The sequence below is a fragment of the Oncorhynchus clarkii genome, chromosome 2 (genome assembly GCF_045791955.1).
Source record: "Oncorhynchus clarkii lewisi isolate Uvic-CL-2024 chromosome 2, UVic_Ocla_1.0, whole genome shotgun sequence".
Classification (NCBI taxonomy): domain Eukaryota; kingdom Metazoa; phylum Chordata; class Actinopteri; order Salmoniformes; family Salmonidae; genus Oncorhynchus; species Oncorhynchus clarkii.
In genome coordinates this window covers 38,663,433-38,688,693 of record NC_092148.1, presented here as the reverse complement: position 1 = coordinate 38,688,693, position 25,261 = coordinate 38,663,433, and the positions used below count along the sequence as shown (strand labels likewise).

Here is a 25,261-nt window from a genome sequence, read left to right as displayed (position 1 = left end):
TTCATCCCCGGCTTTTGTCTGGTGCACCTCTCTGTGGGTGTGTTGTGAGTTAGCCGATGCCTTGTGTTTATGGGTTAGATGTGTTTTGCTGTCTATAGGTTTGTGATATGATTTGTGTGTCTGGGTTTGTGAGTTAGATGTGGGGGTTTTTCCCATCAGTGGTGTGATGTTTCGGGTGTCCGATCAGTCAGACTGATCTAGTGCATCTAGGTCGTTCTATGAAATTAGTGCCTTTTGATCTTTTAAGTAGACATTTTAAATGCTTGTTATATTAAATGTAGTGCCCTTTTTAATATAGACCGCATGGAAAATTCAATCAGATTTTTTATATGAATAAAGAATTGCTAAAGTGCAAAAATGTAGCATTTTGACATGTCCCTCTGTGTGACTTCTAGGTTTTCACTTTCATTGGAAAGCATTGACAGTCATTTCTGACTATTATTTATTTAATGTAATAAGTGGTAACAAAAAACACCTGTCCCTCATTTTAAGTTTAACCCTCTTTCTGAACTCTTGTTTTAATACGATGAAACTATTCCTTAATTCTTTTTAAAAAGAATAGTCAAACCCTAGTGTAAAAGCAGGTGAGCTGGTTCTACACTCTTTCACCGTTTTGTGGTGGAACACGGTCGAGCATAATACTGTTGCAGGCAAGAAATGTTTTAACAATCAACATTTTTTTAACAATTGTGAAGCTTTCATTCAATTGCCCCTCCATGCTGTTGCAGACAACAAGCTTCTATTCCCCTATCACAAGAGGATTTATGGCTGATTTTAAGATTAAATCGTCAATCCTGTTTCTTTACTTGGCACTTAATAGTATAGTAAGAGATGGGATGGGATGATATATTTTTATTACGTTGTGTTCTTTATACAATGTTAAAATAAAGTGAAACAAAGAAAAATATTTTTCTCCAAGTTACAGTAATCAAGGAACCAGATTGGTGGAATGACCCATGTGTCATTAAGATTATATGTGTGTATCTGTCTCTGTGTGGAATGTTGTACAGGCTGCGGACACTGGTGAAGACGGCTAAGAAGAAGCTGCGGGAGCAGGACGGTGCTGGGGCTGAGTTTGGATCGCCCATGAGCAGCATGAGAGGGGAGATGGGCCACAGACAGACTGAGGCTGACATCAGCAAGATGAAGGACAAGGTACTAAGCCCAATTGATCCTGAAACCAAGGATGTGTACCGAATGGCACCCTATTCATTATAAAGTGTGCTACTACTTCACTTCCAAGGGTGCTGCACTGCTGCTGACTCTCGAATCTGTGCTCCTCTGGAAATGTGTGCAATGGACATAATAAGTAAAGTACTAGTGCACTATATAGAGATTAGGGTGCCATTTGGGACGCATTGACGACTCATCAAGTTAAGTTTAGACCCACACAGATCCTTATCTTCCTCTTATTTGACATCTTATCTATCTTATCTCATGTTCTACAATTTCCTGGGTCGTGTTTATTAGGGCACGCTACGGAAAACCTTTTTAAATGTTTTGCAACTTAAAACAAAAATGTGTCTTATTAGAGAAGTCCAGGTAGTCCTCCCTGTTTCAGGTTATTTTCTTCTGTTTGGTTCCGAATGAACACAACCCTGTACTTCATACAGCTCTGGGTTCAAGTTTCCCCAAGGTATAGATAGATCTAGGATCACCTTCTGCTCCCCCAATCTGGAAAATGCAAAACTGGTCCAAGATCAGCATTTAGGGACAACTTCACCCTACACCACTTCATACACATCCTCTCATCTCAATGACCCTCTGTCCCCAGGTGGATGACCTGTCGGTGCAGCTGGAGAAGGAGGTGTCTCGCTGCAGCCAGCTGGAGAGGGTCAACGGGGAGCTCAAGGAGAAACTGACCTCCTTGAAGGGCCTGGGCCGCAGCAACGAGCGGCTCGAGCGTAGCAAGAGGCACCTGGAGGAGGAGGTGGGTAGCCCCAGAGGTTAGAGACGATCCAGTAGCCGGAAGGTCGGCGGTTCATATCCTAGGGGGGTTAACAAAAAAAAACAAAAAGGGCTGTGCAATGAAGTATTTCATTTTAATATGTAAAATATTCAGTAAGTAAAGCATTTACAAGGTCCATTGGTAAAGTACTATTCTGTATTGTAGTTGTTGGGCCTGCGGCGGCAGGTGGAGGCGGGGGTGATGGACCAGACCCTGGTGGATCAGTACCGACAAGACGCAGAGGAGAGGGCCCGCCAGGAGATCAGACAGAAACTGGAGGAGGTCAACCTATTCCTACAGGTGGGGGGGGGGACACAAGATACATTCTAGAACTTGGCCTAGTGGTTAGAGCGTTGGACTAGTAACCGAAAGGTTGCAAGTTCGAATCCCCGAGCTGACAAGGTACAAATCTGTCGTTCTGCCCCTGAACAGGCAGTTAACCCACTGTTCCTAGGCCGTCATTGAAAAGAAGAATTTGTTCTTAACTGACTTGCCTAGTAAAATAAAGGTAAAATAAAAAAATGTATCCTTCCTCCCTCCCTCCCTTGAAATAATGACGTGGAAAGGTAACAACATGGTTTCTAGCCTGTGACTATCATCAGCCTTACCGTGTTAGATCAGTGATTTCCTCAAGGAAGGAAGTTGTCCTTGAGGGCTGCTAGTCCTGCTGGTTTTCCATTTCTGCCTGGCAGTTAATTAACAGATGAATGGCACTCACTTGGTGAGAGTGTGTATACAATTTTTTTTACCCATTCCTGTTGCTGCCTGTTGAACACATCCCTCCTTCAGACCCAGGCGGCGTCCCAGGAGGCGTTGGAGCAGATCAAGGCAGCAAACGAGGCCAGCTTGCGCTCCACGCTGGAGCAGCGTATCCGGGAGCTGGAGGGCGAGCTGGGCAGAGCGCACTCCACACAGCACGACAGCATGAGCCTGCGAGACTCCACCCGCACAGAGCTGGATCGCTACCGGGAGCTCTACACTGAGGAGCTGCGTCTCCGCAAGGCCCTGGCTGTCAAACTAGAGAGGTGAGACCAAGTACTGGCTGCATATATCTAGGTCCTAATCCCAAAATGACCCCTAGACGCTACACCCTATGTACTTGTGGCAATCTGAGAGGATTTGACAGGTGTAAGTATCATGGAGAGACTATTTCCTAGCCCATCAGCGAGCAAGTGGCGCTATTACCATATTTTCTACACCTGTCAAATCCTCCCAGATTTCCACAAGTGCGTAGTAACTAGGGGTTTAATTGGGATTCGGCCTAGATGTTAGGTTAGGAGGGAAAGCAAGGTGATGTAGGTCGTGTTTATTTATACCAGAACAGGGGAGGGACAACCTGGACTTTTTCACTGTTTACCTAATGAACACAACCATAGTGTAGCTCTGTGGCAACCAGACAAATAGGACATGTTATCATTTCAAGCTTAAAAGGATAGATTGCCTGAATGAAAAAATTACTTACGTTTCCCTTCCTCTCCTGCCCCGTAGACTACTTTCAAGGTAAGGATATGTGCATTTGTTATTTAGGTGAACTCTCCCTTTAACTTCAGTGTGGTTATGTGTGCTTAGTTTGGGTGTGTCATCTCTTTGATAACCGTAGAGATGTGATAGATCATGGCTGTGTGCTGTTAGTATGTATGGAGTTATCTGTGCAGTTGGACCTCAGAGATACCAAATAGAGGTCATTGTGACTTTGAAATGGTCTGTATTTTAATTGCAGATAATGTTAATGTCTGACATGATTTGAAGCACATGAACGCAACTGTTATCTGTCTGCAGCCTACAAAAGTTTTGGTAACACTTTACTGGGGTAGCAGGTATTCTCACGGTGAAGAGCATTGGGCCAGTAACCGAAAGGCTGCTGTTTCAAATCCCCGAGCTAGGTGACAAATATGTCTATGTGCCCTTGAGCAAGGAACCTAACCTTAATTGCTTGATCCAGTCGCTCTGGATATGACTAAAATGTACTGTATGTGTCCTTATACAGGCATTCATAAAGCCTTTATAACAGCTATATAACATAACATTTTGTCAAAAGCTGTCATTAGTAGTTTTAAATAGTTATGAGTCACGGCATGACGTTATAAAATCGTTTGTAATGGGTGTTAAAATTACTGTTCATCCTATTTTCATATGCTCTGTCAACTGTTACTAACAACTGCTATTATGAAGTCTTCATGACAACTTATGTAACTACATGCTAATTAAGAATCTGCGTACTAGTGATGGCAAGTTCGCCTCCTTTTACTCTCTCAGATCTTTTCAACTTTTTCAGTCAAAACAATGAATCTTTCGACTCATTTTGTTCATTTGATTCGGTAACGCCCAGAGCACGCAGGGTCCCCTATCGGCGAACAATGAACTAAAAACTTAGATTCTACAAGTCTCTCATTCGCCATAGAAGGCTTGTTATTGGAGCTGTTCTTTGTGACTGAGACTAATAAAAGTGTTCTTCAAGCATTGTACATTTGTGATTGGTAGGCATACAAATAAGATTATTTATTGATACCTTTGAAACGAGGTCTAGTTGTGGCCGCAACCGGACTAGATTGTGAACGGCTCTTGGCGGAATGACACTGCTTGACTGCAGCGATGCAGATCAGCACAATTTCAGTCGTTCGAATCGTGACACTCAAGTCAGTAAAAAGAGTTGAGTGAATCGTTCATGAACTGCACAACACTACTACATTACAATGCTATAACAAGGTGTAATTTACTAACCTCCTGTGTCACATTATTACATTGAATGGAATGATGAGCATCATAACCATATCATTTGGCTAAGATGACACCGACAGAGGGCCCCTTGCCTCGAGCTCCGACATAACATTGCAGGTTTCTACTTTTTTGTATTTTTTTCTGGTGTTTTTCTCTAATTTTCTTAATCTGATTGTTTTGTGCATTATTACACACACCCGGGTAGAACTTTTGGAATACGAATTGCTGGGTACTCACCGTCAGTTTGAAGGCAGTTTAATTTGGGCATGCATTTCATCCAGATGTGAAAATACTGCCCCCTGTCACCAAGAAGTTAACCACCTTTTTACTCAAGATTCGAGTACAATGACCCTAAGCTGCTGAGGAGAGCCCCCGATGGCTACACACTCAGTCTCCACTGAGGATGTGTGTAAGTCATTCAAACGTGTTAACCCTCGCAAGACATTTTAAATCTCTCCTTAGCTCAGACCTCTATTTCCACCTGCTTCAAGATGTCCACTATCATTTACTTCCTGACAGGCTGCCCCCAGGTGGTGAAGGTAGGCAACATTACCACCTCGACACTGATCCTCAACACAGGGACCCCACAAGGATGTGTCCTCAGTCCCCTCCTGTTTTCTCTGTATACCAATGACAAAGTGGTCTCACACAGTTCCAACTCCATCAAATTCGCTGACGACGCGACAGTAGTAGGCCTGATCACCAACAACGATGAGACAGCCATCATGGAGGAGGTAGGCACTCTGACGGCATGGTGCCCGGTAAACAACCTGTCCCTTAATGTTAGCAAAGCAAAGGAGCTGATTGTGGAATTCAGGAGGAACCAGGCTGGAAACTCCCCCATGCTCATCAACGGCGTTGCCATGGAGATGGTCAATAACTTAAAATTCCTTGGCATACACATCTCAGCGAAGCTGAAATGGTCTAACCAATCGGACACTCGTGAAGAAGGCACGACAGCGACTCTTCAACCTCAGGATAATTAAGAGATTTGGCCTGTCCCAGAGGGCCCTCGCAGTGTTTTACAGGAGCACCATCGAGAGCATACTGTCGGGCTGCATCACGGCCTGGTATGGCAACGGACACCGCCACAGACTGCAAGGTTCTTTAGAGGGTGCACCTTTGGGTGCACACTGCCTGCTCCGCAGGACAACTACAACACCAGGTGTCGCAGGAAGACCAAGAAGGTCATCAGGGACACCAGCCACCCAAGCCCATGCCCTGTTCTCCCCGCTTCAGTCACTCAGATGCAGGCAGTACAGGAGTATCATGGAAAACAACTAAGACTGGCCAATATTTTCTACCATCAGGCTGCTGAATACCACCCTCCACCCCAACGACATTCATCACTGTTGTGGTTGTTAATATGTATGTTATTACCTTTTTACAAATTCACAAACTTCTTGTTAACAAACTATAGTTTTGGCAAGTCGGTTAGGACATCTACTTTGTGCATGACACAAGTCATTTTCCCAAGAATTGTTTACAGACAGATTATTTCACTTAATCACAATTCCTGTGGGTCAGAAGTTTACATACACTAAGTTGACTGCCTTTAAACAGCTTGGAAAATTCCAGAAAATGATGTCATGGCTTTAGAAGCTTCTGATAGGCTAATTGACATTATTTGTGTCAATTGGAGGTGTACCTCTGGATGTATTTCAAGGCCTACCTTCAAACTCAGTGCCTCTTTGCTTGACATCATGGGGAAATCAAAAGAAATCAGCCAAGACCTCAGAAAATAAATGGTAGACCTCTACAAGTCTGGTTCATCCTTGGGAGCAAGTTCCAAATGCCTGAAGGTACCACATTCATCTGTTCAAACAATAGTATGCAAGTACAGTGGGGCAGAAAGTATTGTCAGCCACCAATTGTGCAAGTTCTCCCGCTTAAAAAGATGAGAGGCCTGTAATTTTCATCATAAGTACACTTCAACTATGACAGACAAAATGAGAAGAAAAAAATCCAGAAAATCACATTGTAGGATTTTTTATGAATTTATTTGCAAATTATGGTGGAAAATAACTTTTGTTATTGACCAAATACTTATCTCAATACTTTGTTATATACCCTTTGTTGGCAATGACAGAGGTCAAACGTTTTCTGTAAGTCTTCACAAGGTTTTCACACACTTGCTGGTATTTTGGCCCATTCCTCCAGGCAGATCTCCTCTAGAGCAGTGATGTTTTTGGGGCTGTTGCTGGGCAACACTGCCTTTCAACTCCCTCCAAAGATTTTCTATGGGGTTAAGATCTGGAGACTGGCTAGGCCTCTCCAGGACCTTGAAATGCTTCTTACGAAGCCACTCCTTCGTTGCCCGGGCGGTGTGTTTGGGATCATTGTCATGCTGAAAGACCCAGCCACGTTTCATCTTCAATGCTTGAGATCCTTGATTCCTTCAATGCTTGAGATCCCAGCATTTTACCTTGCTGATGGAAGGAGGTTTTCACTCAAAATCTCACGATACATGGCCCCATTCATTCTTTCCTTTACACGGATCAGTCGTCCTGGTCCCTTTGCAGAAAAACAGCCCCAAAGCATGATGTTTCCACCCCCATGCTTCACAGTAGGTATGGTGTTCTTTGGATGCAACTCAGCATTCTTTGTCCTCCAAACACGACGAGTTGAGTTTTTACCAAAAAGTTATATTTTGGTTTCATCTGACCATATGACATTCTCCCAATCTTCTTCTGGATCATCCAAATGCTCTCTAGCAAACTTCAGACGGGCCTGGACATGTACTGGCTTAAGCAGGGGCACACATCTGGCACATCTCAAGGATGAGTAATGGAAACAGGATGCACCTGATCTCAATTTCAAGTCTCATAGCAAAGGGTCTGAATTCATATCTTTGCAGTTGATGTTTTATAGAAAAAAGACAAATACCAAGGTTTTCCAACGGATTACTTTTAGTAAACCCATCAGAAAGCTGATCCAAAACCAACTCATAACAGTCGTGTTCAAGTAATGTGGTATCTGGAGGAAGCATCAGAGTAGCTGGATTACATGGTGTGCCACGTTGTATGATGATGTTAGGAGCCTCCAGCACAGTAGACCATTTGTTCCAACGAGCAGCTGTGACCTGTGCAGCTCGAATCGTTGTCAAGAGTATGAACAGTATGTCGGCAGAATGTGTCTTTTCAACTATACCCGTGTCCCATAGATCTTTAATCACTAACTTAGTAGCGGCCATAGCTTCCTTGCTAATAGGATATTGTCTTGTGCAAGGTGGGGCCACACCTGTCAAGCACACTGGTTCCATATCCAAAGTCCCACACTCATTGTTCTTCGTAGTCCCAATAGGATGGTTCTGAACTGTAGATCCCTGCAGTTGTCCAATTTGCCACGTCACCTTTCCTTTAGAGATGTTCAGTGTAGAGTCAAGTTGCATAATAACTGCAAGGCCTAAAATAGGTTGTTCAAGTGAGCCTATCCACACCCCTGCATCAATCTTCATTGGACCATTAGAAATTGATAATGGTTTGGTCTGCTTCATATCAACTCCATTTTAGAATAAGGCTGTATCATAACAAAATGTGTAAAAAGTCAAGGGGTCTGAATTCTTTCCGAATGCACCGCACATTGAGGGAATTATTTTAGAAATACTTAATATGCCTTTGAAACAAGCATTTTTCTCATCTATTGGTTTTCAAATCAACGTTCTTTTTTTGTACTGCTGCCAAAGGCTTAATTCTAGCCTACACCCATATGTGCTTTATTGAGCTGATAATATGAATAAATAAAACTTCAATATTTTAAGATAAAGGGTCTGATCTGTTTCATCAGCCTTTTGCTTTTCTTAAATATTTTGATGTGCAGTGGTTGTATGAATTTTAGATCTGTTCTTCCAGAACTGTCCCAGAGTCTGTTTTGAACCGTAGACATACTTTGTATCGCCCGATCGATGGCGGGACGCCCTTAATTTCGAGGTTGTAATTTAAATGTTGCTTTTTTTTGTAGGCTACCAATTGTAGCCAATTGTTCTCCAGGGGAGCCTTAATCTAATAGCCATGGTGTAGCCTACATGTTTGTCTGATTATGGTATAAAAAAAAGATAGTAATGCATTTAATTTTGTAAAGTGGTTCCTTGCATCCTACATTGATGTAAAAATGCTGTTACAAAACATTTTGTATTTTTGGACAAGTGAGGTGAGATTTTGGAAAAGTAAAAAATCTCTCCTACTTTTCCAAAAGACTGAAATTATCATTATGGGTTAAAACTCATAAATGTCTAAAACTAGATGCCCTTTTTTTGACAAAGAGATCAGTAAAAAAAAGTATCTGTACGGCCCTCCGTTGATTTTCTAAATCCCAATGTGGCCCTCAAGCCAAAACGTTTGCTCACCCCTCTTATGTGTTATATAGATGTTATAAAGGCTTTATAAACGTGTGCATAAGGACACCTACAGTAAAGTGTTTCCAAAGTTTTTTGTTGTTGTTGCACTGAATAGGCTTAATGTCCCGGGTTGAACTGCCTATTTGGTTGACCTGTCAGTTCGTTACTCACCCACTCACCCTCTGACACGCTGCGAAACCACAGTTTTGTCTCTGAGGTTGTACTGTATTCCACAAACTTTCCCCAAATTACAGTTTTTTTGGGAAATCCCGGTTGAAGGTTTCCCTCCTGATTCGCAGGAATCCTCCAACCAGGATTTCTGAAAAACCTGGGAATTTTGGGAACATTTCCGGAATTTTGCAACCCCAAATCTGAAAGCTGAACCCCCAGTCATGGTGCTTCTCTGCGTCATCCCTCCCAGGTCCAATGAGCGGCTGGCGGAGGCCAACACCAAGCTGATGAGCGAGCGCCACCGCAGCAAGTCCCTGATAGCCAGCAGCATTGTCAACGGCAGCCTGGGCGGACCTCTGGACATGGGCTCCCTGGGGCCGATGGGGGCCTACGGGGCAACGCTGGGGCCCCTCAACAGGAGCCTGGGAGGGCCTCTCCTTAGCCCCCTGGGGGATGGGGGTCAGAGCAGCAGGGTGGAGGCTTACCTGGCTAAGGTAACAGGCTGTCTGAATTTTGAATGGCAATATCAAATATACAGGGACTGTGCTCCACATTGCTTAAAGGGATAGTTTACGTTTTTGGAGATTTAGTATATTTTTGACTTGACTTAACTAACCTTTTTGACTTGCAGGGATGTTGCATTGGGTTTCCATGCATTCAGGTTGCCTTGGTTTACTTTTGACCATTTTTGTAACATATCCCATCTCCATGGTGTCATAATTGTGAGTTAGCAGTGTACTTTTTATGTTGTTTTTATGTAACATGCAGTGTAGTTACATTGTAATTTAAAAAAATGTATAAGTGTCTGTCGTTAAATGAAGCTGAATGACAAAACTCTTCTAATGCTTTGCTTACATTTTTTTCCAAATGCTGTCTTTCTTCCTTTTCTCACTAGACCTATATATGACTAAATGTCCATCCTGTATCACCTCTATTCTTCTCTTGCCATCTTTCCTTCCTATTCTTTTAGAGTTTTCTTATAGTGGGACTTTGTGCCTAACCTCTCTATTTCTCAATCCTTCAGCTTCTAGCTCAAAAGTCTGTCTCTCATCTCTCCTCTCTTCAGCCAGACTCATGATCAGGTGTGTAGGTGTGTGTTAGCTCATGCTGCTGCTTCACTCTCCTCTGACCCTCCCCTCTCCCCCTCACAATGGGCCTCTCCCCTCACCTTCCCATTGGCCCACGCTTGCAACACTCCACACACAACCGTGGTTTCACAGCATGTGAGAGCGGGTAAATTTGTTTTAGCTTGGCCAATGCCCCAGGTGGGGGGAGATTTCTCTATGAGAAATAGAATGGTCAAAAATCTGGGGCACCGGGTGGGTGACAGTGTATTCACCCAGTGCTAGTTCAGTTAGCTTTAGGGCTACCCATTGCAGCTGCACCAGGGTCCAATCAAGTAATACAGGGTCACGTTCAGTTTGGCAAACGTTACACAGAAATGGCATGTATAGACCAGGTGTAATTCCTTATTCTACATGTCAGAGAGGCATGGTTGCTCTACATCAGGGCTCTCAACCCTGTTCCTGGAGAGCTATGCTCCTGTAGGTTTTGCTCCAACCCCAGTTGCAACTAACCTGATTCAGCTTATTTATTAGAATCAGGAGCTAAAACCTACAGGATGGTAGCTCTCAAGGAACAGGGTTGGAGACTCTGCTCTACATTATAGGCCTATATTTTAAATCTGAACCTCCCTCAGCGTTGTCCCACTCAACGCAGGCCAGTTGTCACAGATGTCAATACTACTATTCTTTAGTAACGATTTGATGGTTTGGGATATCATTCATTTGCACACAAATGTTTCAGAAACAATTGACTAGATTTAAATTAAATACAATGTGTTCTGTATCTGTTAAATAAAACTGCAGCAAATGCAGCTACTGTATTGTCTTGCTGAGGTGTTGTGCTTGTTGAAATTATCTAACGAGAGGCTCCTCAGACTTTTTATAAAATAGTGAAATATTAGTTATCGTTTTTATATAAAACTATACTAAATATATTCATGTCACCAAATAATTGATTAAAACACACTGTTGCACAATTAAAGTCTACAGTAGCCTCAACAGCACTCTGTAGGGTAGCACCATGGTGTAGCTGAAGGACACCTAGCCTCCGTCATCTGGATACATTGACTTCATTACAAAACCCATGAGGCTCATGGTTCTCACCCCCTTCCATAGACTTACACAGTAATTATGACAACTTCAGGAGGATGTCTGCCAACCTATCAGAGCTCTTGCAGCATGAAGTGACATGTTGTCCACCCAATCAAAGGATCGGAGAATGAATCTAGTACTGAAAGCATAAGCTACAGCTAGTTAGCACAGCAATATATTTCTTTAAAATTGTAGAAGCAAGAGTGAGAGAGCTAGCTATATTTAGTTATAAAAAAACATCTCGCTTAGCTAGCAAATGCAGCTAGCTAGTTTAGCTTATTCAAACACCTGTATCAAATGGAGAGGGATGCTATCTTAGCTAGGTGGCTATGGCTATCCAACACTGGAACTCTTACAAGTTAAGGTTTTGGTTGTATTAATTTCTTGCCACCGGGGCCCGCTGTTGCAACTGCAAAACTGCAGGACACTGTACTGTGTGATTGTAGCGGGTTTACTAACGTCTTAGTTCTAGTAGCTATGTTGACTATGACGTTAGCTTATATGTTTTGGCTTGGAAAGTATTTTTTTCCTGGTCACAGCTGATGGGTTGTGTACTGAAGTACAAAAGTGAATGGAAAAGGTAAAAGGAGGAGAGCGCTTAGATGCGAGAAGGAATTACACAACGGCAAAATGATCATGCTCTTTGTATGTGGCTGCTATGAAAACTGTGTGTAATCAGGGGTGTATTCATTCCTCCGATTCTGTTGAAAATCCTTTTTTAAACTGAAAATATCAGTATCATGTTCATAGCCTAAACCTATCGATGTTACATCGAGCTTGGTGAATGGAATATGAGTGACAGTCATCCAATATGTTGCAATAGAAATAAGGCCATGCTCATAAAAACAATTATCATCTTCCCTCATCTTAAAAGTCACCGACTGCCACTGACATCCCAGTAATAGAATCTAACAGTGAACACTGTTCAGTTGGCGTAATTCAATCACTATAGAAACACCATTCGGTTTCCATTTAGGCTGAAGCAGAGCTTTGCTTGCATGCTCTGTTGTGTTGCTAAATTGCAGTGCTTTTTCTCATGCAGTTCTGTATGCCTTTTTTCATCAAGCACAATTTACCAACATTAGCTTATGTTAAGTGGATTTAATACCAACAAGTAAAGCAAACAATTTCCCTATTTTTATGGAAAGTGGTCTTCTACTTTTCAGATGGTACAAGTTATTTTTGCTTTATAAGGATTATTATACATTGTTAAAAATTTAAAAAATGTGAACTTGTTTCTTGTTTATAAGCCCACAGCAGTGATAAAGATTTTGGTTATACCACAATATCTCAGAATATACTTCCTCTTCTTTTCTAGATGCAGAATGAATTGGAGAGAAACATATCAAAGGAGTTGGACCATGGTAAGTGTTTATGCAGTGACTTAATTAAGCTCATATCATAACACAAAATAACAGGGTTGTATTTTCAGATCTGGAAATTATGTATTTGTTTTTAAATTATAATACTAGAAGAACAAGTCCAGATTATTGCAAAAAAGATGTATTTTACACACTAGCTTCCCGAACAGTCATTCTGATTTCCATGTAAAATAGCCTTTTGAGTGACTAAAACATCACCTATAAATATCAAGTACATTCTCTCATGGCTAAATGCCAGGAAGTTTGCAAAGACTGGCTTAGTGGGCGGGGAGCCAATTTGGTGATACACTAAGCAACTCAAACTCAAACAGCATTAATATTCCATCAATAGCTAGGTTTCAATCCAATTGGCAACAGAGTTTCATGCAAAAATCCACATTAAAAGAAAATGTGCCTACGCTGGACAACAGCTCGCAGATACGGTGTGTGTGTAGGATCTGCGGGTGGATTGTGGTAAAGAGCAATAATGTTTTTATTTGTCAAAATGGCAGTAAAGCATTGATCATCATGTCACCAGAATAAGACCCTAAAACATTTATTGGAAATGAGCATCAAGCTCCGTTTGGTGCCACTTTCACCACCCTGTGAAGTTCATCATATTTTATTTGATCTGTAGCCTAATTTAAACTACATGGATTCCCGAGTCGTAGTGGAAGGATCACAGACAGCATGTCATTGCGTGACTCCAAGTTGACTTCGATATGATGGTTATTATATCAATGTCTGCACATATTCGGCGTTTCCACCTCCATTTCTTGCATTATACGTTTTACCGACACAAAGATCCCACCATGTCGAACGAACAAATTCTGTCCCCGTTTTTAAAATTGCACTGAAACTGCCTGTTTCTATCACCGCTGTCGTGATATTTTTTTATACTTGCATAAAAACTGTGGATGAAAATGTGGTTATTGATGTCAATTTGTTTATACGTCTCCCGTTTGGCATGTCTATTGTGATGCGGTTCACAGCAACACTGACAGATGTGTTGACATGACAACATAATTTTGAATGCCCCCCCCCCACACACACACCTTTTGTTCTATGCTGGCTGAATAACTACCAAGCCAGTAACTAGCTAACACCCGACACAGATGAAAGGGGAAACAAACAGTACCAGTCAAAAGTTGGGACACACCTACTCATTCCAGGGTCATTTCATTATTCTACATTGTATAATAATAGTGAAAACATCAAAACTATGAAATAACACACATGGAATCATGTAGTAGCCAAAAAAGTGTTAAACAAATCAAAATATATTTTATAATTGAGATTCTTCAAAGTAGCCACCCTTTGCCTTTATGACAGCTTTGCACACTCTTGGCATTCTCTCAACCAGCTTCATCCGGAATGCTTTTCCAACAGTCTGAGCTGAGCACTTGTTGGCTGCTTTTCCTTCACTCTGCTGTCCCACTCATCCCAAATCATCTCAATTGGGTTGAGGTCTGGTGATTGTGGAGGCCAGGTCATCTGATGAAGCACTCCATCACTCCTTCTTGGTCAAATAGCCCTTACACAGCCTGGAGGTGTGTTGTAATTGTCCTGTTGAAAAACTAATGATTGTCCCACTAAGCGCAAACCAGATGGGATGGCGTATCGCTGCAGAATGCTGTGGTAGCCATGCTAGTTAAGTGTGCCTTGAATTCTTAATCAATCACTGACCGTGTCCCCAGCAAAGCAAAGCACATCCACACCATCACAACTCCTCCTCCATGCTTCACGGTGGGAACAACACATGCAGAGAACATCCGTTCAACAAAAAAAATCTCAAATTTGGACTCATCAGACCGAAGGACAGATTTCCACCAGTCTTATGCCCATTGCTCGTGTTTCTTGGCCCAAACAAGTCTCTTCTTCTTATTGGTGTCCTTCAGGATTGACTGACCTTCATGTCTTAAAGTAATGGACTGTCGTTTCTCTTTGCTTAGTTGAGCTGTTCTTGCCATAATATGGACTTAGCCCTATTTGGTGAAAGACCATCTTCTGTATACCACCCCTACCTTGTCACAACACATCTGATTGGCTCAAACACATTAAGAAGGAGATCAAGTCCACAAAAATAACTTTTAGCAATTGAAATGCATTCCATTTTTTTATTTTATATTTATTTAACCAGGTAGGCCAGTAGAGAACAAGTTCTCATTTACAACTGCGACCTGGGCAAGATGAAGCAAGGCAAGTCAACAAAAACAACAACACAGAGTTACAAATAAACAAACGTACAGTCAATAACACAATTGATAAATCTATGTACGGTGTGTGCAAATGTAGAAAAGTAGGGAGGTAAGGCAATAAATAGGCCATAGAGGCGAATTAATTACAATTTAGCATTAACACTGGAGTGATCGATGTGCAGATGATGATGTGCAAGTAGAGATACTGGGGTGCAAGAGGGTAAGTAATCATTTGGGGATGAGTTAGTTTGGTGTGCTATTTTCAGATTGGCTGTGTCCAGGTACAGTGATCAGTAAGCTGCTTTGACAGCTGATGCTTGAAGTTAGAGAGGGAGATATAAGACTCCAGCTTCAGTGATTTTTGCAATTCATTCCAGTCATTGGCAGCAGAGAACTGGAAGGAAAGGCGGCCAAAGTGAGTGTTGGCTTTGGGCATGATCAGTGAAATATACCTGCTGAGCTGAGAAGGTGGGGCTTTACCTAGCAAAGACTTATAGATGACCTGGAGCCAGTGGGTTTGGCGACTACTATGTAGTGAGGGCCAGCCAACGAGAGCATACAGGTCGCAGTGGTGGGTGGTATATGAGGCTTTGGTGACAAAACGGATGGCACTGTGATAGACTACATCCAGTTTGCTGGATCTATAAGTCCTCAGAGCAGTGGGCAGCTGGGAGGAGATGCTTTTATTCTCCATGGACTTGTGTTCTGAAACTTTTTGGAATTAGTGCTACAGGATGCAAATTTCTGTCTGAAAATGCTAGCCTTAGCTTTCCTAACTGACTAAGTATATTGGTTCCTGACTTCCCTGAAAAGTTGCATATCGCGGGGGCAATTCGATGCTAATGCAGAACGCCACAAGATGTTTTTGTGCTGGTCAAGGGCTGTCAAGTCTGGGGTGAACCAAGGGCTTTATCTGTTCTTAGTTCTACATTTTTTGAATGGGGCATGCTTATTTAAGATGGTGAGGAAAACCCTTTGGAAGAGCAACCAGGCATATTCTACTGACGAGAAGGTCAAAATCCTCCCAGGATACCCGGACCAAGTCGATTGGAAAGGCCTGCTCGCTGAAGTGTTTTAGGGAGCGTTAGACAGTGATGAGGGGTGGTCGTTTGACCATGGACTCATTACGCACGCAGGCAATGAGGCAGTGATCGCTGAGATCCTGGTTGAAGACAGAGGAATATTTAGAGGGCAGGTTGGTCAGGATGATATCTAAGAGTGTGCCCATGGTTACGGATTCTGGGTTGTACCTAGTAGGTTCCTTTATAGTTTGTGTGAGATTAAGGGCATCTAGCTTAGATTGTAGGACGGCCGGGGTGTTAAGCATGTCCCAGTTTAGGTCACCTAACAGTACGAACTCTGAAGATAGATGGGGGGTGATCAATTCACATATGGTGTCCAGGGCACAGCTGGGGGCTGAAGGGGTCTTTAAAACTTCTTATGGCTGGGGTTGCAGCATTGAGTAGCTTGGATGAATAAGGTGCCCAAAATAAACGGCCTGCTTCTCAGTCTGTTGCTAATATATGCATATTATTATTAGTATTGGATAGAAAACACTCTGAAGTTTCTAAAACTGTTTGAATGATGTCTGTGAGTATAAGCGAAATCATATGGCAAGCAAAAACCTGAGAAATCAAAACAGGAAGTGAGAAATCTGAGGTTGGTATGTATTCAACACAGTTCCCATTGAAATCCCCTTGGGATATTAATGAAGTTGCACTTCCTAGGGCTTCCACTAGATGTCAACCATCTATAGAAATTTGAATGAAGCTTCTATTGTGTTATGGGACTGAATGACAGCAGAATGAATCAGGTGTCTGCCAGTCAGCCATTTCCTAGTCATGCGCATTTCACATGATAGCTACCTGCGTTCCATGGCTCCTCAAGACACAAAGGAATACTCTGGTTGGAACTTTATTGAAGATTAATGATAAAACATTCTGATTGTTTCTTCGACCTGTAATATAACTTTTTGAAGTTTTTGTCCGACGTAACTCTGACCAGAACAAGCGTTTGGATATGTATACCAAATGCGCTAACAAAAGTAGCTAATTGGGCATAAATAACGGACATTATCGAACAAATCAAGCATTTATTGTGGACCTGGGATTCCTGGGAGTGCATTCTGATGAAGATCATCAAAGGTAAGGGAATATTTAGCATGTAATTTATGGTTTATGTTGACTACAACATGGCGACTATTTTGACTTGATTATTCTGAGCGCCGTCTCAGATTATTGCAATGGTTTGCTTCTTCCGTTTTTTTGAAATCTGACAGCGGTTGCATTAAGGACAGATATATCTATAATTCCATGTGTATAACTTGTATTATCATCTACATTTATGATGAGTATTTCTGTTGAATCGATGTGGCTATGGAAAATCACTGGATGTTTTTGGAACTAGTGAATGTAACGCGCCAATGTAAATTCTGATTTTTTTTTATATAAATATGAACTTTATCAAACAAAACATACATGTATTGTGTAACATGAAGTCCTATGAGTGTCATCTGATGAAGATCATCAAAGGTTAGTGATTCATTTTATCTCTATTTGTGCTTTTTGTGACTCCTCTCTTTGGCTGGGAAAATGGCTGTGTTTTTCTGTGGCTTGGTGGTGACCGAACATAATCGTTTGTGCTGCTTTCGCCGTAAAGCCTATTTGAAATCGGACACTGTGGTGGGATTAACAACAAGACTACCTTTAAAACGGTATAAGGTACATGTATGTTTGAGGATTTTTAATTATGAAATTTCTGTTGTTTTGAATTTGGCGCCCTGCACTTTCACTGGCTGCTGTCATATCATCCTGTTAACGGGATTGCATCCCAAAAAGGTTTTAACCAGCGGCAACGGTGAGCGACTTGTTTCTGGAAAGGTGTATTTTTAAAAGTAGAAGCTCGAATTGTTTGGGCACAGACCTGGATAATATGACAGAACTCTGCAGGCTATCTCTGCAGTAGATTGCAACTCCGCTCCCATTGGCAGTTCTATCTTGACGGAAAATGTTATAGTTAGGGATGGAAATGTCAGGATTTTTGGTGGCCTTCCTAAGCCAGGTAGACAAGGCATATTGACATTAGGGAGAGGCGTGTGTAGCCGAGTGATCATAGGGTCCAGTGAGTAGCTAGGCTAGGCTGGCTGATGTCCGAGTTAACGGTGATGACCGCTAGCAGTGGCTAACTGACTACTAGCTAGTAGCTAGTTAGCTGGCTAGCTGCTGATGGGGGTTCCGGTTCTAAAGTATAGAAAATAGCAGATCCGTACCAAATTGGGTGAGGCGGGTTGCCGGAGAGTATGTTCAGTCCGTAGATGGAAATTGAGATAAAAAATATATGCAAAATATTTAGGAAGAAAACGATATATACACGGGACGGGACGACAATAACAGACGTCCGACTGCTATGCCATCTTGGAACACAAGATGACTTATGAAGCTGGTTGAGAGAATGCCAAGAGTGTGCAAACATGTAATCAAGGCAAAGGGTGACAACTTCGAAGAATCTCAAATATAAAATATATTTGGATTTGTTTAACACTTTTTTGGTTTCTACATGACTCCATGTGTGTTATTTCATTTTTTTGATGTCATTATTATTCTACAATGTAAAATAAAGAAAAACCCTTGAATGAGAAGGTGTGTCCAAACCTTTGACTGGTACTGTTTAATTATATTTGCTGACTCCCTACAGTAAAATTTTGGCACCAGTAGAGTAGCTACAGCTAAAGTCGGTAGTTTACATACATACATACACAAATATGTTTTAGGTCAGTTAGGATCACCACTTTATTTTAAGAATGTGAAATATCAGAAGAATAGTGGAGAATTATTTATTTCAGCTTTGTTCTTTCTTCACATTCAAAGTGGGTCAGAAGTTTACGTACACTCAATTAGTATTTGGTAGCATTGCCTTAATTGTTTAACTTGTGTCAAATGTTTCGGGTAGCCTTCCACAAGCTTCCCACAGTAAGTTGGGTGAATTTTGGCCCATTCCTCCTGACAGAGATGGTGTACCTGAGTCAGGTTTGTAGGCCGCCTTGCTCGTACACGCTTTTTCAGTTCTGCCCACAAATTTTCTATAGGACTGAGGTCAGGGCTTGACTTTGTTGTTCTTAAGCCATTTTGCCACAACTTTGGAAGTATGCTTGGGGTCATTGTCCATTTGGAAGACCCATTTGCGACCAAGCTTTAACTTCCTGACTGATGTCTTGAGATGTTGCTTCAATATATCCACATAATTTACCTCCCTCATGTTGCCATCTATTTTGTGAAGTGCACCAGTCCCTCCTGCAGCAAAGCACCCCCACATGATGCTGTTGGATTGATTTGCACTTTTCGCACCAGAGAACGTTCATCTCCAAGAGACAGAACGCGTCTCCTTCCTGAGCGGTATGACAGCTGTGTGGTTCCATGGTGTTTATACTTGCGTACCAACATGATGCTGCCACCCCTGTGTTTCATGGTTGGGATGGTGTTCTTCGTTTTGCAAGCCTCCCCCTTTTTCCTCCAAACATAACGATGGTCATTATGGCCAAACAGTTCTATTTTTGTTTCATCAGCCCAGAGGACATTTCTCCAAAAAGTACAGTCTTTGTCCCCATGTGCAGTTGCAAACCGTAGTCTGCCTTTTTTATATCGGTTTTGGAGCAGTGGCTTCTTCCTTGCTGAGCGGCCTTTCAGGTGGTCCAACATCTTCACAAGGTCATTTTCTGTTGTTCTGGGATTGATTTGCACTTTTCACACCAAAGTACATCTCAAGGAAACAGAACGAGTCTCCTTCCTGAGCGGTTTGATGGCTGCGTGGTCCCATGGTGTTTATACTTACTATTGTTTGTACAGATGAACATGGTACCTTCGGGCGTTTGGAAATTGCACCCAAGGATGACCCAGACTTGTGGAGGTCTACATTTTTTTATGAGGTCTTAGCTGATTTCAATTGATTTTCCCATTAACATGGTACCCATGAACATGGTACCTTCGGGCGTTTGGAAATTGCACCCAAGGATGACCCAGACTTGTGGAGGTCTAAAAATGTTTTATGACGTCTTGGCTGATTTCTTTTGATTTTCCCAATGTCAAGCAAAGAGGCACTGAGTTTGAAGGTAGGCCTTGAAACACATCCACAGGTACACCTCCAATTGACTCAGGCTAATTGACATCATTTATCAGAAGCTTCTAAAGCCATGACATAATTTTCTGGAATTTTCCAAGCTGTTTAAAGGCACAGTCAACATAGTGTATGTAAACTTCTGACCCACTGGAATTGTGATACAGTGAATTTTATGTGAAATAATCTGTTAGCGATTGTTGGAAAAATTACTTGTCATGGACAAGGTAGATGTCCTAAATGACGTGCCAAAAATATAGTTTGTTAACAAGAAATTTGTGGAGTGGTTGAAAACGAGTTTTAATGACTCCAACCTAAGTGTATGTCAACTTCCGACTTCAACTGTGTCTAGCTTTATAAACCACGCCCCTCTGAAAACACACCTTCGATGTTGGTTACATCTTTATTTAAATTAGGTAATAGAATATGATGTTACCGTTGGTGTATTTAAACAAGCATTAGGGAGATGCCACTCTATCCCCTTAATAATCCCGACTCCTGAATCCAAGTGTTTGACATGGGGGAGGGGACCAGTAACTTTATGATCAAACTTTAGTAATGTAGAAACAGTCAATTTTCATACTTTGATCTGGTTTCATCCAAATATCATCCAATTCCATGAAAAACATTATTTTGACATTTCATTACCTTTAATAATGTATTTCTCTCCTTGTCTCTCTCTCTCCCCTCACTGCCTTCTCTCTCTTCAGCGACAGCAGAGCTTGAGTGCTCTGCCCGGATGTCTCCAGTGGGCTCTGCCTCGGGCTCCCCTACTAGCCTGGGTTGGGGTCTCAGTGTGGTGGAGGACCCGGTCAGCAGGGCCACACAGCAGTACCTGGAAGTGCTCAAGAAAAACTATATGATTTGACCAACCCATAGCAGGGCCAGGCAGCTCTGGGCTACCCAAAGGGAGCCACAACTGTCCGCTTTACCATGACCTTGGTGGTGTTTATTAGGGCACGCGGTGGGAAACGTTTTGCAATGGAAGGCAAAAATGACATTTTTAGGTCCAGGGTATTCCTTCCGTTTCATTCTGTTTTCTCCCGTTTGGTGCTCTAATGAACATCACCCTGGGCCTCATCAATGCATGCTTATATAAAAAGAACATGCACATTGAGAAAAACACTAAAGGGTAAAGCCACTCCACTATAACACATTCCCCCCAAAAAATGTTTACTCTTTATTCTACGTCTTTTAAGAAAGGAAACAGACGTTTCACATTGCACTTACAGTGCATTCGAAAAGTATTCAGACCCCTTGACTTTTTCTACATTTTGTTAAATTACAGGCTTATTCTAAAATGGATTGTATCGATTTCCCCCCCCCCCCCTCATCAATCTACACACAATGCCCCATCATGACAAACCAACAACAGATTTTTAGATATGTTTGCATATGTATTAAAAATGTAAAACTGAAATATCACATTTACATAAGTATTCAGACCCTTTAGTCGGTACTTGTTGAAGCACCTTTGGCAGCGATTATGGCCTCGAATCTTGTTTGGTATGACGCTACAAGCTTGGCATACCTGTATTTGGGGAGTTTCTTCCATTCTTTTCTGCAGAACCTCTGAAGCTCTGTCAGATTGGATGGGGAGTGTCGCTGCACAGCTATTTTCAGGTTTCTCCAGAGATGTTAGATCGGGTTCAAGTCCGGGCTCTGGCTGGGCCATTCAAGGATATATCTAGAGAATTGTCCCGAAGCCAGTCCTGCGTTGTCGTTGTACTGTTGGAAGGTGAACCTTCGCCCCAGTCTGAGGTCCTGAGCGCTCTGGACCAGGTTTTCATCAAGGATCTCGCTGCACTTTGCTCCATTCGTCTTTCCCTCGATCCTGACTGGTCTACCAGTCCCTGCCGCTGAAAAACATCCCCACTGCATGATGCTGCCACCACCATGCTTCACCATAGGGATGTTGCCAGGTTTCCTCCAGACATGACACTTGGTATTCAGGCCAAAGATTTCAATCTTGGTTTGATCAAACTAGATATTCTTGTTTCCTTTCAGTGCCTTTCGGCAAACTCCAAGCAGGCTGTCATGTGCCTTTTTCTGAGGAGTGGCTTCCGTCTGGCCACTCTACCATTAAAAACCTGATTGGTGGAGGGCTGCAAAGATGGTTGTCCTTCTGGAAGATGTTCCTATCTCCACAGAGGAACACTGTCAGAGTGACCATCAGGTTCTTGGTCACCTCCCTGACCAAGGCCCTTCTCGCCTGATTATTCAATTTGGCTGGACGACCAGCTCCAAGAAGAGCCTTGGTGGTTTCAAACTTCTTCCATTTAATAATGATGGAGGTCACTGTATTCTTGGGCATGGTCAATGCTGCAGAAATGTTTTGGTAACCTTCCCCAGATCTGTGCCTTGACGCAATCCTGCTTCGGAGCTCAACTGACATTTCGACCTCATGACATGTTTTTTGCTCTGACATGCACTGTCAAATGTGGGACTTATATAGACAGGTGTGTACCTTTACAAATCATGTCCAATCAATTTAATTTACCACAGGTGGACTCCAATCAAGTTGTAGAATCATCTCAAGGATTGTCATTGGAAACAAGGTACACCTGAGCTCAATTTCGAGTCTCATAGCAAAGGGTCTGAATACTTACGTAAATAAGTTATTTCAGTTTTTTATTTTTCATACATTTGCAAACATTTCTCAACTTGTTTTCACTTTGTCATTATGGGGTATTGTGTGTAGATTGAGATGTTTTATTTAAACCATTTTAGAAGGCTATAACCTAACAAAATGTTAGTCAAGTGGTCTGAATACTTTCGGAATGTACTGTATACACGAGAAAGATGGCATGATATTTTTTTTCAAAGCCATATTTTTTTACATATTTGTTATTAACCTCCTGGAGACAATGTCCGCGCCCCCTTGGACATATAATCTAAACATCTTCATAAAAATATCTGGTTTTTTTGCATGGGCTACGTCTCAATCCAACATTCACCGGTGTCAACCTTCATCATCTACGGTGAAAGATGGCAGCGCTACAGCTGTGTTTGTCAAACCATGAGACATCCCTATTATGACCCCTCTATGGAAAGGTGAGACTCTAACGAAAACATATATGATTTGCTCTGAGATGCCCACATACCTCACAAGACTCGTCTGAAGACTCACCCGGTACCACAAGACTCGCCCGGTAGCAGTTTAAAAAATGAATCGAAGTGTACACTCACCAGACAGTTTATTAGGTACACCACCCCGTTCACGAAAATGGATCACTTCTACAGACAGTGGGTCACGTGGCCAGGGCTTGGTATTTTAAGCAGGCAGACGGGCATTGAGGTATTCCGTTACTGTTGAATGTTAAAATTGGCAAAATGAGTGACCTAAGTGACTTTGAGCGTGGTATGATCGTCGGTGCGATGCGCACCGGATCCAATATCTCAGAAACGTCTGTCCTCCTGGGCTTTTCACGCACTACAATGTCTAGGGCTCTGTGGGAGAAAACAGCTAATTGAAAGAGGTCGAAGGAGAGTGGCAAGAATCGTGCAAGCTAACAGGCGGGCCACAAACAGACAAATAACATTGGAGTACAACAGTGGTGTGCAGAACGGCATCTCAGAACACACAACTTGTCGATTCTTGTCACGGATGGGCTATTGCAGCATTCGACCACACTGAGTTCCACTCTTATCAGCTAAAAATAAGAAGAAGCAGTACCAGGGGACACGCCTTCTACACCACTTGACAACTGAGGAGTGGAAAAACATTGCATGGAACATGACAGTGAGTAGAGTTTACTTGAGTGGCCTGGCTCAGTCCCCAGACCTCAACCCAATAGAGCATCTTTCGGATGAGATGGAACAGGCTGTTGGGCAGTATGAATGTATCGCCGTCCAATCTGCAGCTACTACGTGATTTCGTCGCATCAGCATGGACCAACATCCCTTTGAAGAATACCCTAAAGAATTCGGTCTGTTCTGGAGGCAAAGGGCGGTCCGACCCGGTACTAGATGGATGTACCTAATAAACTGTCCAGTGAGTATATGGAAGTAGTTTAGTGCGTAAAAAAAGGGATTAAATATTTGCTGAAAGATATTATAATAATCTTATCTCATATATAGGACAGACACTTCAAAACAAGCTTCCTTTAAAAAAAAATGTACCTTTTTCCATATACAAATCTGTTATTCAATGCGTTTCAATGGGCTAGTAGCAGACGTGTGTGTGTGTGTGTGTATATATAGACATGTATACATATATACATACATATAAGTTCTTAAGTATTGTTACTCTTGTATGATCTGTTTTTTTCTATGGTTCAGTCCTTTTCAGTACAGTGTGTATACACTATAGGTTCCTTCGTACAGATTGTCTTGAAAATTGTTTGCCATTTACTTTATGGTATTGATTTATTGGAAATTTTATAGTATTGGATGTATGTACCATGAGTAACATTACCAAGATATCACTTTTTTTGGTATGTGCCATGTAATGGTTCAATATGTTTTTTTCCTGTTTTTTTGTTGTTGTTGTTGTAATGCACAACATATACTTGAATGAGACAAACGAGGATATTCTGTAGTTAAACAGGGTACCCATATTTTGTTGTACCTCGTTACATTAGTTTTTGTTTGATCTTAGTTACAAAAAATATTACATGGGAGAAAAAAATTAACATTTCAGTATTTTTTTAAGGTCAACAGTTGCTATAAAAAAAATATTTAAGGAAAAAGAGAATAGCCATCTGAACCCTTGTACAGTACATTACAGAAGATCTGTAAATTTATGAATAAAAGTCTACAAACATTTGTTCATTTTTCATGTATAGATTGTACACACATTTGTGATCCCAACTTTCGTTAGCTCATTTGACATATTTTACACCCTCCCCACTCCTAACACACACACCACAAATCATTCATGTCTGAAACTTGATGTTATACACTTAAAACCGCATTCCCCTCTACTTCTTAAAATTAGGGTCTGTGGTGTGTTTATGATGCCCCCATCCCGTGTGTCTCTCTCCTTTGATCAGTCCTCTGTCATCTTCTGATGTTGCTATATTCAAATTTGGTTACATACATCTGACAGACTGACTGCTTTATAATTATTTTTTTCATCCTTTTATAGACACAACTTCAAACATTATTATCAAGTTGGTGAACAGGGAGCCATACAAATAGAGACGGAATGTGATTAAGACATGTTGGAGAGATTGTTTTGAAAATAAACGCATGCATAAAACAAATCATTTCCACAGTGGGTCATTCTGTTTCTATAATGCCGTTCTGTTGATTGCCACTCT

At 41.8% G+C, this 25,261-nt stretch overlaps 1 protein-coding gene across 13 annotated transcripts in view; it reads left to right on the top strand.

Moving 5' to 3' along the window:
* LOC139367770 (ankyrin repeat domain containing 26) overlaps positions 1-24,764 on the top strand; it is a 97,079-nt gene extending 72,315 nt beyond the window's left edge. For 12 of the 13 annotated variants that reach the window (XM_071106176.1, XM_071106170.1, XM_071106154.1 and 9 more), the window contains 7 exons: positions 1,011-1,155; positions 1,775-1,930; positions 2,114-2,248; positions 2,738-2,973; positions 9,424-9,667; positions 12,648-12,693; positions 20,708-24,764. In XM_071106176.1, coding sequence (XP_070962277.1) covers positions 1,011-1,155; positions 1,775-1,930; positions 2,114-2,248; positions 2,738-2,973; positions 9,424-9,667; positions 12,648-12,693; positions 20,708-20,865 — 1,120 coding nt within the window. In that variant the 3' untranslated portion in view covers positions 20,866-24,764. Of the gene's footprint in view, positions 1-1,010; positions 1,156-1,774; positions 1,931-2,113; positions 2,249-2,737; positions 2,974-9,423; positions 9,668-10,197; positions 10,256-12,647; positions 12,694-20,707 lie in introns of all 13 variants that reach the window. The other variant, XR_011626887.1, reaches the window with a different exon arrangement.
* Positions 24,765-25,261: the final 497 nt, after the last annotated feature.